This window comes from Ptiloglossa arizonensis, chromosome 9 (assembly GCF_051014685.1).
Source record: "Ptiloglossa arizonensis isolate GNS036 chromosome 9, iyPtiAriz1_principal, whole genome shotgun sequence".
In the NCBI taxonomy this organism is placed as follows: Eukaryota; Metazoa; Arthropoda; class Insecta; order Hymenoptera; family Colletidae; genus Ptiloglossa; species Ptiloglossa arizonensis.
In genome coordinates, this window is record NC_135056.1 from 6,561,473 (window position 1) to 6,577,855 (window position 16,383).

Sequence of the window (16,383 nt, forward strand, 5' to 3'; positions counted from 1 at the left end):
AATTTAGATAAAAACGGTTATTTGCTTTCTTTGCTGGTTATAACGCTTTCTTGTCTTATTTATGAAGATTGATAACAATAAATCGATACTTTCATAAAGGCCTTAACAAAAATCTTCGTTTTCGCCACCAAAGTGCGTAAGATCGATCATTTACACGAATTTTTAACGTATCGTTGTATCAAATTGTTGTCAAATTTTTTGCAATTTGCGTTACAAAGAAATAATAGTCGATCGGTGCTAACATGTAACGCGAAACAGGGTCTGTAAATTTCCACGATCAGATACTCTGACATTCAAAAAATTTCAAACGATAAATACACTTCAAACTGTTTTTAATCATTTTGTAGACACTTCCGAACACAAGTCATCTACCATCTCCACTACGTACAGTTTTGCTGTACCTAAAAATTGTATTCAATCATATCACAGATCTACATGTACATCAATAGTTGCGTTTCTATTATTCGATCGCATTTACGAGAGAAATTGTAACATTTTTACTTAACGAACCAAACTATTAGACTTTATAGAGATCTAAATAAAGTACGCAATTACACACAACGTCTTTTCAGTGACAACGCTGAACTCATTCCCAGAAATCACAGCAACAAAAAAAGAAAAGATTCATTTCGTTAATTCAATACAAATGGAAGTCAGTGAGTAAAAGATCAAGTTCGATTCAATCTTTGTTTTAAGACAAGGACTTGAAAAGAATTGGCATGGATTTACGTTGTACAATTATATTTTAATGTTTATATTCGTAAACAATATTGGTTAGGATATGCTATTATTTTAATTTACAAATGTTGAAAATGTTCTTGATGTTGTAGGTATATTCTTGTTCGAAGAATTAACGAAATGCGAACTAAAAATAATAGGTTCGATTTTTTATCTTCTTCAAACACCTGAACAATATTATCTTTTAATTGATAATTTAGTACAATAACTAAATAATAATTGAGTCAACTGGTTTACGATTTTGAAAGAGACTCCAGTGGCAAATTTGGAGTGTTTCACAAGTCGCAACACTAATGTATTACGACGTAATCGGTTCAAATCGTAATACTAATTTAAAACAACGCGATAAATCGATATTGCTATGCTAATTTAAAACACAAGAGCTTATAAATTAAATTAAGCGCGATCAATCACTCGTAACATAATCGTAATCGGTATATGTACAATACATATGTATACTTATCAAGCACAACACTATTTTAAAAGCAGAGATGGGCAAAATTTTAATCATGTTACGAATCGAATAAAGTTACTTTGCCGTGTTTGAACTCATTTTAATTTAGAAAATTTCGTAAATCAGTTGGTAAAATTCTCACGAATAAATAAATAGTATAAAGTAAGAAAATTTTGTGTAAAATTTGTAAAATTTGAACTGAATCGGTGCTCTGAAAGCTTTACACTCTCCGTGTGAGCGATTTTTTTCAAGATAATCCAAAGATCAGTAGCTGGGCGGCTAACATAAGCAAGCGAAGTGGCAAACGAGGCGGATATTGTGTTGACTGTCTTACTACAGTCACCTATGTATATGTATAGGCAGAACGTAATGTAGTAATACCAATATATTTTTGTTAATATGCAGCATATTGAACTGATACTATCGTAATCTTTCAAATAAATGTATCCCCCCCCCCCCCCTCTTACCATTAGTCCAATAACTAAAACACAAATGTATCAGTCAACGCAACTTTAATGATAATATTAATTTTCACTCTCTCAGTTTTTTCAGGTTAAAAGTGTTTTGGTTTTAAAAATCTTGTTTTGTTAATGTATATACTTATTACAACTGCCAAAGCTAAAATTATTTAATCTACATGTATTTTCAATAAATTTCGGCATTACTATACATATGTATGTATTACCAAAGACAAGGCTCATTTGTGTTATTATTTATAATACAATACAACATTATAATAAAATGTTTCTAACAATGCAATTTTCCAAAGGTTTATAATTTTTACATCTATTAATGTTTTTATAGTAATATATTATATTAATGCATTTTGAAAATAAGTGTATATGGTTTTAGTTTATATAAAATAAATAAATAATTAATGACACTGACATAAAATCTTTATTACAAAAAATAAATTAATTCACTCTACATACAAAAATACATAACTAATATTAATAATACTCTCTATACTATTATCAAAGATCATTATTATCAAAACATAACGATGATGACACCGGTACAATTAATAGTATATAATGTACAATAGATAATGCATAAATGTCATGAATCTTAATCAAGATATGATAAATTTTCAAAATATATATTTTAAATCATAACACTTCTTTTGAGAATGTTTTCGAGAATAAATGAACGTTTATTAAGATCTAACCTTAAAATTACTATAAAAAGTTTTATAAAAAAAAAGTAATCGCAGCAGTCTGTAATTTGATAATTACTTGTGAGTATATTACACGCATGGATAATCTTATAACATAAATTATAAGATTAGAAAAAATTATGGCTTCTTATTTCATTTACAAAAAGTTTATATGTATTAGTTTGTACAATACATTTTATATATATGTGCTCAAGAATGAGATAAAAAGAACAAAAAAATTGTTAAGCTCAACTCCTAAATTCTTTCAAATTTCTGAATACTAGATCGATATAAACTTTTTCAAGTTCAATATATCAATTTAAATTTCTATATATAAATTGTGAACAGTTTCTTAATACTCAAGGGTATACTTTGACGCTCTTAGTCATAAGGAAAGTATATTTATTTTGCTACAACAACTTAATCTTTCTTAAAGTCTACGAGAACTCTATCTATTTTATAAGAAAAAAAAGATCTAGTAATGATCCAGTCTTGCATTATAATATTATGTCATAATGTTTAATGAAAACACGTGACTAAGAGTTTCTATCTCACTTATTCAGGAGTACTTGTTTATGCTTTAGATCTAGATAATTTATAAAATTATGAAATGATTAATGTATAATTCTTTTCTCTTTTTACAATTTCATTTTTTCTCCAACTAATGTATAGATTTTAATAGTTAACTAGTACTCTCTATTAATTAACCGGGAAATTGTACTTTCGTATTTGCCTTTAAAATTACATTGTTTGCTGTAGTATTTGCTATAATACAGCAAACAAATATTAATAATTCTATCAATGTACATATATAAATTTTAACTTATTGGTCCCTAAAATAAAAATCTTCTAATACAGTGTTGTACAATAAAGTGCTTTAAATTAAAAAATATCTAGCCTCTTCTAACTACGTTTTGCTTTTAAACTACGAAAGCTATATTGCATACTAAAATATTAATACATACTTCAACATTTACTTTTGTACTTCAGTGTAAGTCGCATTTGTTCTATCCTTTCTGTATACTGACATTCAAGTTCTTTAAGCTTCGTTGCTACTTGTTCTTCTTGAGTACTAACAATTGCTTCAAGTTTTTGTTGTACTTGATTCATGGCTCTTTTGTACCCTTCTTCTATACGTTTACATTCACTTAATAAGAATTTTTCCTTATTTTCCGCATGCTCCTAAAATAATTTGTGTATTAAATTTGAAACAGTAAAATGTTGTTAATAAAATGCATGTAATAACGCCAATAAAAAGTTTCCTTTTTATTTTGACATCACGAAATTACCTTGTAATTATTTGCCGTCTTTTTTGCTGATTGATACTTATGTTTTAACGTATCCATGTTATTTTTCATTTCTCTCTCCTTGTCGTTCAGTGTGTCTATTTCTGCTTTCAAATTTTCTTCACTTTCCTTTAATTGTTGTAATTTTTCGTTCATCTCTGCTTCTTTATCTTTTATTTCCCTAATCTCTGCAGCCCATTTAGTCATTACTTGAGCCATTAGATTTCTCTCCTCCTCCACATCATTTTCTTTTTGCTTTAATTCTTCCTGCAACTTTTCGATTTTCAACTTTCGTGCTAACAATTCTTTGTAGTAAGTTTCAAGTTTTATTTCAATCATTTGACTAACAAATTGCTCCTTTGCTTTGAAAGACGAATGAATTTTTACCTTTTCTGAGAGCATAGCTTCTTTCAAAGCTTCCACTTCCTGCGCCTTTTCATTACATCTGGTTTGTAGTTCTAATAAAACTGTTTTATACCTTTCTTCTAATTCCTTTCTCTTCTCTCGATGCTGTTCTTCAATACCCCTAAGCTCTTCAACTACTTTTTGTTCCATCTCTTCACGAACCTCCTTTATCATTATTTCTTTAATTTTTTGAAAATCTGTACCATCACTCGAACTGCGCGGTGATAAATTTAATTCAGCAGATACTTGCTTTTGATTTTTAACATACTGTTCAAACTGTTTGGCTTGATTTTTCAATTTTTGGACAAGTTGATCCCTTTCTTCTTTAATTTTTTCAAAGTCTTTTAATCTTTCCAATTTTTCATCTTTCCCTTGCAAATCTTTTTCTAATTGTTTAATTCTTTGCTCCACAACCAGATCACTTTTTCTTCCAGCTTTTAAAATATTTATTTTACTACTTAATTGCGTCACCAAATCTTTGTAATGAGAAAGTTCTTTTTCTAATTCACACTTTGAATTTAAGGATATTTCACTACTTTTTTTGAACCTACTCTCAAAATTTCCAATTATCTTCTTAGTTTCCAATAATTCTGATTCTAACTGTGAAATTTTATCCTTATACATATTTCTTTCACTACATAAATTGTCACATTTATTTTTTAAAGTTTCGTTTTCCACTTGATATCGAGTTACTTTCAGTTTTACATCGTCAGAATCGTCCATTTTAGAATTTCTCTTGATATTCGATAATTCAGAATCGAGTTGAGAAATTTTAGTAACTAGATCATTTCTTTCGCTAATTGAATTTTCATACTTCTTTTTCCACGACTCGTGAGAAATTTCTACTTGCGCTATTTTCAATCTGGCATCGTCTAATTCAGATTGATATTCTGACATTCTTTTATGTTCATCCACCGCAGCATGCAACTTTTCCTCTAGACGTTTACAGTCTTCTTCCAGCTATAAGTACATTAAATATCAAGAATTAAACAATTACAAGAATAAAATAATTTGCATTAAAATATACGTACCTGATTAATTTTTTCTAAATGTTCAGAACAATGATCTGGCAAGAGAACACTTATTTCTTGATTAGGATGTGCATTGCGTAATTCTTTTAATGCTTCTTCTTTAGCTGCAAACATTACGTCGATAAAACTTTGTTTTAATATTAAATTCGATAAAGAACATTTGAGTCCTATTTATTTGCACAATAATATCTCTTTCTTACCTCTTTCAATTTCTTGATGAATTTTCTTTGTGTACTCTTCTTTTTTTTTTCTTTCATAATTTAAATCTTTTTCTAATTCGATTACCTTAATTCTATATATGTCACATTCTTGTGTTAATTTCTCTGCTATTTTCACTTGTGCCTGCAAGTCGTATTTATATTTTTCAATATCCTTTTCGCGTTCTTCTAGATTAGCATATTTTTCTTTTAACATTTTGATTTCAGACTTGTGTTCACTTATTAACTGTTCCTTTGTACTACAGACATCTATATACAATTCCTTAACACGATCCAACTCCTTTTGCGTTTGTTCTAATTGCACGCTACAAATTAAAATGTTCCTTGTACATAATACATTTAAATTTTATACAAATAGCCATGCTCATACTTACGATAATTGCACTACTTCAATTTGTGCCTCTTGCTTAACTCTTTCTACAGCCTTAGCATGTATTTCTAAATACTCTTTATTGTACTCATCAATGGCGTCTTTTTCTTGTTGATTTATACTTTCTTGGTGTAACTTTTTAAGTGTTTCTTGATTAATTGCTAACGTTTCTTCTAACTTTTGTTCTAATCCAATTTTTTCTTCTCGTTGTAATTCGTATTGTTTTTTTACTTCGTTTAAGTGATTGGATAACTTTTGTATTTGAGCATTCGCTTTTATAGCTTGATCTGTAAGTACAGACTTAAGTTCTTGTTCCAATTCGTTAGTACGTTTCGCATATAGAGCCGCTTCTTGCCTGCATGTATCAGCTATCGTTAAAGCTTTATCAATTTCTTTTTCTTTTTGCGATAAGGTATTCTCTAATCGAGTTATTTCCTTTCTTTTAACCGCTTGTCCAGCTAAACACCTGAAAATTGATAACCCAAAAGATGTTAAATTGAAGGACGATTCAACAACATTATATTATTTAAAGTAAATATTAACTACCTTTGTAATTCCCCCCTTAATTTATTTGTGATATCATCATATGGCTTTGATTTCGATCTATTATGAAGTTCACCTAATTTCATTTGTCTAATGGAATCAGATTCCTCTTCTAATGTTGTTGTTAATAACGAATCATACTGTGCTACATCACTTTTTGCCATTTCTAACTTATTCTGTAAATACATTTTTATTTATAAATAATTTATTTATAATTTAAGTAGTCATAAATAAATTGTACATAAATTTGTTTTCATAATCATAAATTTGTATATAGAATACCTGCAATTCTTGAACCACTCTTTGCATTTCTTCTTTTTCTTGTGTTAGAATTTTATTCTGTGCTTGAAGTTGCATTAACTGTTGAGCATTATTTGTAGCCATGAGATTACGGCATTGTGCTTGGCTTTCTTCTAATGCTTGTGCTAGACGATTCATAGTATCCCCTTTCTCTACCATAAGCATCTCATGTGCTCTTCGCACATCAGCTAATTTATTTTCCAAAGCAACATATGATGTTTCCTGTTGATGAAAAAAAATTAGAAAATGTCTATAAATGACAATAAATGTTATCATGCAATATTTTTCATTTGTTAAAAAAATAATTATTTACTGAAAACCAACAACATAATTTATGTAATATTAATATTTTTTTAAACTCGAATAGACAATTATAGTATAGTTTTTTGAAAAATACAATATCAAAAACTTGCCCATATACAATGAGTGTTGGTATCCACATTGAGCAGCTATGACAAATATTGTTATTATGTATATATGTACACACACACACGCGCGCGCGCGCGCGCGCGCACACACAAAACATATACACATTAAAAAAATACAGATACATCAAAATCTCTTTTTATTAGAATATCATACTATTTAATTAAAAATAAATATACAAAACTTTGAAATACAAATTTATAAATACCTTCACATTAAGTTTCTCTGTAAGAGCATCTATTTGAGTTTGCATATTTCTCAATTCAATTGCATGTTTTTCTTGTGCCTGTTTTAAAAATTTTTCGTGGGTTTTGTCATTCGTTTGCAACACTTGTACTCTTTCTAATACAGCTACTTTCTGTTGTAATTCTATGACAGAATCTCTTGCAATACATAGTTCCTCTTTTGTCTAAAAGTTGTAACTCAAATTAACAATAAGAGACAATAATTATATCGACAGATTATAGAACATAGAAAACTCTTACATTTTGATTAGTTTTTTCTAAAACTGCATTCTTTTCTTTTAATGATGTTATTTGATTGTGAAGATCAGAAATATCAGCTTTTGCATCAACTATAAGAAAGTATGTTTTAAGAATTTTTATAATCCTTTTATATGTACTTACTAGTTATATTACGAATGTATTTTGTTAAATCTTACCCAAAGCATGCTGTGTTTGATTCCTAGACATGCTTGATCTTTCAATTTCTGCTTGTAAAAGTGTTACTTTTCTACTAAGCTTATTCTTTTCTTCTTCTTTTTTTAATTGAAGTTGCTGCATTTCTTCTGTTAATCTTTTAATCTCTCTCATTCGAACTGTATATAAAACTTCTAATTGTTCTTTACTTTCATATTCGGCAGTTTTATATGCCACATTTTCATCCCGTGGCCTACCATTCGGGCTTGTTTTGTAACAATGATTTAAGTGATCGGAAGTAATAGTATCACCACCTCCAAAATCATGAATTTGTTTACACTGTACATTATTTTCATAACCATCAATATAACCATTATTTGAATAAGCTTTACTTTGAGCATCATAATGATTAGCTGGTGTTTGATAATTATATGGATAATTTTCATTAAATGTAAAATTTTCATCAACTTCAGATCTTATATCTCTAGCAAATCCAGAATTTGGTGGTCTTGCCAATTCGTATGGTGTTTCAGCAGCAATATTATGTGTGTCCTTACTTCTGTTACTTTTAGAATATGGTGTACCGATTTGACCATATACATTAAAATCTCTTTGTATATCAGAGATTGAAGAGCCAGTTTCTAACTCTGATCTATGATTTGTCATAGCATTGTCATAGTTATTTGAATTTTCAACATGATCATAAAGCCCAAATTCTTTCTGCAATTGTGATACTGTTTGGCTATTAGGTGATACAACACCTTGAGCACAGGAATTTATCCCTGTATTTGAATCTTCTACTTCTTTAGTACTATCTCGATAATGACTGCTATTGACAGAACTAATGTCATCATCTTCATCCAAGTCATCAAATGCATTAGTCAAGAGATCTTTGATCTAAAATATCAAAACATGTATTACGATTGCAGCCACTATACTTGTTCCTTCTAAATCAAATCATTCAAATAAATATAAAATTAAAGACAACATTATATAATAAGGTTTATCAAAGGCAAATTAACATAAAATAAGATACACCTCCTTATTACGTCGCTTGATGTCTTCTTGTTCTTCATCCTCTTCTAAGCCTTGTGTATTTGTATTTAATCGTATACTTTCTGAGCCTTGGAACAAGCTCAGACCTGGGCCCTCCATCCCTACCGTCTGGCATAAAAGAACTGATCATGAAAACCAAACATTTATACCCAACATATTTTTGTTTATAACACCATAACCTAAACGCAACAAGTGGGTCACAGAAAATTAGTTTCAACTACCATCTTAAGTTCAGCAATAGATTACAAAGTCTTAATAAAGTCATTTTTTATTAATCTCAATAAGTCCACTATAAACAATTCCGAGATTATTAAACTTTTTGAACGATTATGCACTCTGCAATTTGCTTGTAAACAATCTTTGAAAAGTCAAACTGCACTACAGGAAGTCTATACGCGGAAATAAGCCTTCCGAATATACCGCCTTTCCTATTGGTTCATTCGTTGAATATTACTAGTAGCAGCGTATTTAGTGTAGTGCCGTCTTTTCTGAAACAAATATTCAATAACGTAAAATTAACTTCTATCGATACGTTAACAACGATTACTTCGACGATATAAGAAACGACGTTATATTCAATATGAAAGCAGTAATACAGCGAGTGACAAAAGCTAGTGTTTCAGGTAATGATTAGGTTATAGATGTTTTATTGCAATAACCAAATTATCGTCCATTAAAATACATGCATGTAAGGGTCGAAAAGGAAATTACACGTCACTAGGTTAATACAATGAAAAAAATATGTTACGTTATATTGTATTTAATAAAACATAGTTACTATACATATTTCCTCCTGTTTAATTTTTAAACATAACAATTAATATAATATGGAGCAAAAAGAATTTATGTAGACAAATTTATTTTGTGAAATACAATGTATTATGTATAAAATATAAATTTGAGTCATAAAATATTTTATGAACTCTTGTTAATATTTTACATTTGGATATATGAGCTATTATCTTTTCGTGCTATTATGATTGTTACTTACGCAGTACTGATACGACTGTAGCATAATTTTTCAGTTGATGGTGAAGTTATTAGTAATATTGGAAATGGTCTCTGCGTCTTAATTGGTATCAAAAGAAACGACTCAAATGAAGACATGAAATATATGTAATAAATAATATTTTTACTTTATATTGTAATTACAAAATTTTAAAGAACATTCATTCTACGAAATAAACAACACACTATTGTTTTCCTTAGAGTAAGAAAACTATTGAATATTAAAATATTTGATGACAATAATGGTAAGAAATGGAATGCCAATGTTATGGATAAACAATATGAAATATTATGTGTCAGTCAATTTACGTTATATCAAAATCTAAAGGGAAATAGATTAGATTTCCATAGGGCTATGCCCGCACAAGAATCAGAATTATTTTATAGCAATTTTCTTACTGAACTTGGTAAAAACTATAAACCAGAATTAATCAAAGGTAATAACAACAAATATAAGTAAATAATTTCCTATAAAAAATTCTGTATAACATGATGTATTACATTGGAATATAATCAAAAGATATTATCGAATTATTATTAACTATGCGTTCCAGGTAATAATATATTTATTCTTTTAACTACTTTCTACAGATGGTAAATTTGGCGCAATAATGGAAGTTAATATACAAAACAGTGGGCCTGTAACATTAGAAATAGAATCTCCAATTAAATCTGATAAAGTAAATAAATCTAATGAAGCCTAATCAATCTTAATGAAAATTTAAAGACAACAAATAAATATTAATTATTTGTGTAATAGATAGGAATTTACTTATAACATTTTTATATACAATAATATTGTATATACAACATACATACATTTTTATAAACAATAATTTGGTACACAATAAAAAGTAAGAAAATTTTTCTTAATATTATATAATTTTACAAGTGTAAATATTAAAGTATCACTAATTTCTTAAAAAGTGTTATCCTAACACTTGAAATAATTTTTGTTACATTTTATTGGTAACAAGATTTCCCTTTATTTATTATTTGACATTTTTACATATCTTTTAGAAGCAAGAATTGTAAGTTTATAAAACGTTTGACATTATGACACTAAATAGATTCTAATATAACATTTAATCAGCTGAAGAACAGATGCATTTTACTGTCAGAAGTAGAAGTGTGAACATGTACAAACACTGTTTTTAACCCCTTATATTTCCGCATCGTTATAATAAATGTTATTTGTCATAGAAAAATGTGTTTATCTTTAGAAGATCATTTTATCTATCGAAAAAAACTATAATTTCAACGTCAAACGCAATTTTCCGAGGATTTCGCTGCAGAAGACATCCAAGTAGTGATTTAACAATATCGAAGTAAGTAACAAAACGCGATACTTTTCATTTATATATGAAATATTTTTCTGTACTCATTAAAAAGCGAATTTTAATTACAATTAATAAAAATCGCAATATCAATTTTTATGCAATTAAGGTGTAATATGAAACTTTTATTCGTTAATATTCGTATAAGACTTAATCAATCTAAATATAGAAATGGATATGCAAACATTTGTCAGGGCTTTCACATCCGAATGTATTATGATTTTAGATCGATGAAATTTGTAAAAGAAATTTGCCGTAAATTTTTTTTAATATTGCAATTTAATTATATTTCATAAAGGAAAGTTGATTTGATGAAATTTTTGTACAAAACTTCGTTAAAGTTGCGTGAAGTAAGTGACAGATTTAATGCGAAGTTTATGAAGTTTAAGTTTATGTAGATATATATTCTATAAAAGTTAACCTCAGCTTATGGAGTTTCCCCACATTGTTGATGTCGCAGTAATAATGCAACATTGTGTTGGCATATACGACAAACACCGTAAGGCGTTTATTAGGAGATAGTGTCCCTTTCTCGTGAGCAGCACTGATGTATACAAGATGAACCTTTTAAATGGAAAACTTACAGTTTAACATTAACTCGAATGATTTTTCTGTTTCTATTGAAACAGAATTATTTATTAGTTACTTATTAGTAACAGAAATATTTAACTGTTCTAAAGAAACAAACACAGTGATAGGGTACAAATTTTTCGTAAGCTCAATGTTTGCAATTTCAAAGTTGTCAATCGTTTCTTAAATGTAAACATATTTTGTATAGATAGATCGATTTTTTCTTGGTTCTACATATAATAATACTATGGAAAGGTGACGGGCAAATATCACGAAATTCCTTAATAAAGTTTTAATTCTAAGTATTCGAACATTTTTCGATCATATAAGATGCATTTTGCAAGACGTTTTCATTTAGATTTTTCATTTCAAAAAATTCCGTGAAGTATCAATCCTTCAAATACCTTTTACTTGTATACTTAAAGTGAATGAAGTGGATGAAGTGTCTGGATGAAATGAAATCATCTCTAATTCGCATTCTACGGTTCTATTTAGGCGAATGCAATAAGATATACAACTTGTCAAAATTTCAACGAACTATTATCAAAGAAACTTTTCGTTTACGAGATATAGTTTCTTTTAAATAATATCCTGTTTTCAAATAGAATATGTAAGAATACAGAGAATATTTATCTTTAAATTTCAAGATCAAAATCAATTTCGTGGGATGCTTTCTTTAACAAATCTACATATCCAGTCGCGTACATTTGCCCGCATAGAAAGTCGTGAAGAATTCTCCGATTATACGTTACGCGAATTTTAAAAGGTATCTATATGCATACGCGTTAATATATTTCCATCTTGTATTGTATAATATCATTTTACCCTATATCTACATTTTTAATATTCATATTTAAATACCTAACGAATATGTTCTTTTACAGTGTTGATACAAAATTATAATTTTCTAATACTCATATGATAGTTATGACCAAAACTAATTATAGGTAGAAGCTATGTAAGGTACTGCATACTCTTTTTATGAAAGCTACTAGGGGTAGTGATACAATTTATTTTTATTTCTTATATTTGTGAAATATTATGTATCGACGTCGAACTACCTTTAGAGAGTAAGGATAAAACTTCATCCTTTTTTTAAAGTAATGTTAGAAATTGTAATATTTATAGGTATTTCTTTTAAATATAAATAATTTTTATTTCAAACATTTTTTCGTACTTTACGTAGTCATAGAAATGTAAGGCAAAATATTCTTCAGTAGAACTTTCAACTTTCTTGCTACGAAATTATACAAAGTGAATTGTTTTAAACAACTTTTTGAGCGATATCGTTAATTTTTATTAGATTAGTTAAAGAGATATCATTTTGAATAGTAAACAATTTTCAAAAAACGTACGTTGTTAGGAAAATAAGATCGATGTTAGTAGCGATGAAAGAGTTTCAAATCGGCAAAAGTCGAAAGTCATTTTAATAAATATTTAAAACGATGTATCTTCTTTTGTAAACATTTATCAATTTTTCTACCGTCGTTATTTAGAACATATAACAACGACATTAGAATTGTTTGCTGGTTTTATACATTTATTAAAACGCGCGAAAATTTATATATCGCTTTATTTTAAAAAGTTGGATGTCCTTTTGCTCCTACTTTATTTATTATTTGATTGAATTTATTTATTAATACGTGATAAATACATATGAGTATTACATCAAATAAATTATAAATATCGAACACAAAATTATAAAAATTAATTTTGAGAATTATTCTCTTGCAACAATTTTTACACTTTTTTCTAGGAATTTTCCTGTCCGTTAATATTTCACGTTGAGATACAATGGAAAATATTACCGAGCAGAAGGAAACTGAGGAAATAAATTTAGATCAAATTGCAAAAGGTAAATTTTATACATACCGATGTCATTATTAAAGTACTGCGAATTTTTAAATTATTAATCAGTAATAATCTTTTAATAATAGTAAAAAATTATTTATTAGAAAAAGCAAAAAATTCTTCACAAATAGAAAAGACGGAAAAAATGGAAAGTGCCGAAAAATTGGAATCGTGTAAATCTAAAGCTACAAATGCTGCAAACAACGAGACACCAAATTTACAAGTATAATAATATTAACAAGTTTCAATAATTAAAAACAAATAATAATCTTAAATATTTATTTTCAGTCTCGTGGAATTCAAACAGACCCCGAAAACACAGAAACGATAGAGGAATTAAAAAATCAGTTGGATACTGTAATGAATTCTCTAGCTACTCTTTCAGCAGAAAAATCGAAAATGGAAGCAAATTTTCAAATAGATAAAAAACAACTCAGGAATGAACGAGATGAAGTACGTTTGTACCGTTACTATTAATCGTATTTAATATATATATTTAATATAATATTGTTACAGTATGAAAAATTAGTCAAAGATTTGAGAGAAAAATTAAAAAAAGCGCAAACTTCAAATTATTCAGAAATTGAACATATAAAATGTAAATTAATTATGGAACGTCATGAAAGGGAGAAAGAACAAGTTGGTCATGCTAAAATGCTAAAGTATGTGGTAAACGTAAAAAGTAAATAAAAATTAAAATATTCAGAAATGTTGTTTTACAAAAAAGATATTAAATTCGTATTTTTATTGTCTTTATAGAGAGCTTCAGAAGTTGGTTTACGATGAGCGCCGGAATAAAGAACAATTAGAGGCGCAATTGAAAAGTCAGTTTGCAAATAAGACACAATGCAAAATACTTGAAGCTGAATTAGAAATAACTAGAAATAAGCTTAAACAAGCAGAAGAAGCAGCTAAAGAGACACCTCCAATTTTACTCTCGCTCCAATCTGAAATGGCTCTTATGAAGAAACAGCATCTAAATGCAATACATGAAGTAATTGTAATAAATATGAAATCAAAAAATTAATTTTTTGTAACTAAAACTAAAATTATTAATTTTTTCTTTAGGAGCAAAAACGAGCTGCTGTTGCAGAACAACAAGCTAGAGTTTTGGTATTGACTCATGAAACAAGAGTAGCAGGCTTAGAATCAAGACTGGCAGAACTTTCTGAAATTGTTGGGGGATATGATAGGCTCAGACAACAAGATCAGCAAGCTATTCAAAAACTAAAAGACCAGTTAACTAATTTACAGGACACTGAGCGCAATGATTATCTTACTTTAAATAATGAACCAGACGAAATCATTTCTAAAATAAAAAGTCTTTACACTAAATTGTTAGATTTAGATAATAAAAAGAATGAATCTGCACATGTTAAATGTGAGTAGATTTTAAATCGAATAACTGAAAATATGAATGAATTTATTAAAAACAAAGTTAATAATTTATTTTATTTTTAGCACTGCTGCATTGTTTAGATTTGTATGATAAGCAACAAATGGTTGATTATAAGGAAAAATATGAAACCCTGTTGCAAGAATTCGAAGATTATAAACAGCAAATGATATATAAATACAATAATGCAAATATATCTCAGAATATTCAGAGTCAAAACATGACAACACATGATAAAAACAATAAAACGCAATTACATCTTCTTAAAGCACACAATAATAATTTAGAAGAACGGATACGTATTCTAAGTAATGAGATCATTAATAAAGAAACAGAATTAAGAATAAAATTAGAACATCAGAAAAAAGCAAGTTCCATTTCTTTGTTTTAATAGTGATTTCAAATTATTATTATCTATGTAAAATGAATTTAAAGTACTCAACATAACTAAAAGTATTATTTTTGCAGTCCTTTCAAGATGATCGTGTAAAACTAGAACACTTGTTGCTGCAAAAAGATAACGAATTTCGTAACAAAATATCTACATTAGAGCAGCAATTATCACGTCAACGAGAACGGTCAATGGCTCTCATTGAAGAAAAAGACAAAGAAATATTGACTTTAAAATCCTCTTTTCATGCATTTTTACCTAAAAAAGAAAAGACTATTGTAGAAAAGGAAGCAGATATTTCAAAATACGAAAGACGAGGAGAATCAGTCACTGACATAGTAACAGGATTAATAACAAGTGATAATCCTCCAATATTACATTACAGTCAGGAATTAGCAAGAAGAGAAGTTCAAGTATCAGCTTCTAGGAAGAAAGTTTTAGAATTGGAAGCTACATTACGAGAGAAACAAAGAGAAATTATTTATATAAAAGAAAAACAAAAGGAAGAAACAAAAAGTTTCCAAGCACAAATTGCAAGGTAAATTTTGCAATTTATATAAATATTAAACTATTAGTTTGTATCTTTATATTTCGAAAGATACATCGAACGGAAAATATATGCATTATATATGTAATTAATATTTTAGGCTCGAAGCGTGCAAATCTAGAGAAGGTGCTAATCTTGAATATTTAAAAAATGTTTTCATAAACTACTTAACTACGAACGATGTTTCCAGCAAACGTCATATGCTCAATGCTATTTCTACAGTATTACGGTTTACTACGGAAGAATTGAACAAAGTGAAACATTGATAAGATTTGTGAAAAATATATTGGAAGAAAAAATATTAGTTAAGATTTTAGCTAGATTTTTTAAAACTTAGCTACCTGACTTTATTCCAATGGTATTCCAAACGATATATGGGAGATGTATACTATTAATCATATTTTAGTAAATAAACTTTAAATTTATTATTAATGTCTAAGTAAGCTAATAATTTTAATTTTCATATTTTCTTATAATATATATTGTTAATTAGCTGAAAGGGATATAGAACTATTGTAAAATAATATAACATTCTTCGTGTACTGTATATAATTTAACTATAGAAAATGTAAACAAATATAACGAAGTAATATAAAAAATTAAAATAAAGTTTTTTTAATATAAAGATTTAAAAAATTTCTACTAAATTATGTAAATTATAT

General features: G+C 27.9%; 2 protein-coding genes across 16 annotated transcripts; one reads left to right on the forward strand and one right to left on the reverse strand.

The window, feature by feature from the left end:
• Positions 1 to 770: 770 nt before the first annotated feature.
• Positions 771 to 9,126, reverse strand: LOC143151220 (uncharacterized). Of its 5 annotated transcripts, none has more exons than XM_076320133.1 (13): positions 8,604 to 9,126; positions 7,589 to 8,462; positions 7,413 to 7,501; positions 7,136 to 7,336; positions 6,915 to 6,950; positions 6,484 to 6,723; positions 6,205 to 6,377; positions 5,663 to 6,124; positions 5,271 to 5,593; positions 5,071 to 5,174; positions 3,638 to 4,999; positions 3,314 to 3,530; positions 771 to 865 (listed from the first exon to the last, which is right to left on the reverse strand). In XM_076320133.1, exons 1-12 carry the CDS (start codon positions 8,718 to 8,720, stop codon positions 3,315 to 3,317), a joined length of 4,197 nt encoding a protein of 1,398 aa, XP_076176248.1. In that variant the 5' UTR covers positions 8,721 to 9,126; the 3' UTR covers positions 771 to 865; position 3,314. The 5 variants fall into 5 exon arrangements, with proteins under 5 accessions (XP_076176248.1, XP_076176250.1, XP_076176252.1 ...); XM_076320135.1 differs by lacking the exon at positions 771 to 865 and having other exon boundaries at positions 2,620 to 3,530; positions 3,638 to 3,907; positions 4,022 to 4,999; XM_076320137.1 differs by lacking the exon at positions 771 to 865 and having other exon boundaries at positions 2,621 to 3,530; positions 3,638 to 3,901; positions 4,022 to 4,999.
• Gcc88 (GRIP and coiled-coil domain containing 88 kDa) lies at positions 9,076 to 16,266 on the forward strand. Of its 11 annotated transcripts, XM_076320144.1 has the most exons (12): positions 9,116 to 9,244; positions 10,853 to 10,957; positions 12,184 to 12,302; positions 13,293 to 13,391; positions 13,474 to 13,610; positions 13,676 to 13,840; positions 13,904 to 14,049; positions 14,147 to 14,381; positions 14,456 to 14,768; positions 14,849 to 15,150; positions 15,252 to 15,712; positions 15,822 to 16,266. In XM_076320144.1, exons 4-12 carry the CDS (start codon positions 13,331 to 13,333, stop codon positions 15,985 to 15,987), a joined length of 1,986 nt encoding a protein of 661 aa, XP_076176259.1. In that variant the 5' UTR covers positions 9,116 to 9,244; positions 10,853 to 10,957; positions 12,184 to 12,302; positions 13,293 to 13,330; the 3' UTR covers positions 15,988 to 16,266. The 11 variants fall into 11 exon arrangements, 10 of the variants coding, with proteins under 10 accessions (XP_076176259.1, XP_076176256.1, XP_076176254.1 ...); XM_076320141.1 differs by lacking the exon at positions 12,184 to 12,302; XM_076320139.1 differs by lacking the exon at positions 12,184 to 12,302 and having other exon boundaries at positions 9,131 to 9,244; positions 10,833 to 10,957.
• Positions 16,267 to 16,383: the final 117 nt, after the last annotated feature.

What these genes read in the sequence shown, in the direction of transcription:
- LOC143151220 (XM_076320133.1), bottom strand. Translation starts at nt 8,720, where the DNA reads ATGGAGGGCCCAGGTCTGAGCTTGTTCCAAGGCTCAGAAAGTATACGA. An exon ending in TAGAAAAAACTAATCAAAAT is followed by an intron (nt 7,337 to 7,412) that starts GTAAGAGTTTTC and finishes TACAACTTTTAG; the next exon opens with ACAAAAGAGGAACTATGTAT. An exon ending in CCAACACTCATTGTATATGG is followed by an intron (nt 6,724 to 6,914) that starts GCAAGTTTTTGA and finishes TTTCATCAACAG; the next exon opens with GAAACATCATATGTTGCTTT.
- Gcc88 (XM_076320144.1), top strand. Translation starts at nt 13,331, where the DNA reads ATGGAAAATATTACCGAGCAGAAGGAAACTGAGGAAATAAATTTAGAT. An exon ending in AATTAGAACATCAGAAAAAA is followed by an intron (nt 15,151 to 15,251) that starts GCAAGTTCCATT and finishes TTATTTTTGCAG; the next exon opens with TCCTTTCAAGATGATCGTGT. An exon ending in TTCCAAGCACAAATTGCAAG is followed by an intron (nt 15,713 to 15,821) that starts GTAAATTTTGCA and finishes TTAATATTTTAG; the next exon opens with GCTCGAAGCGTGCAAATCTA.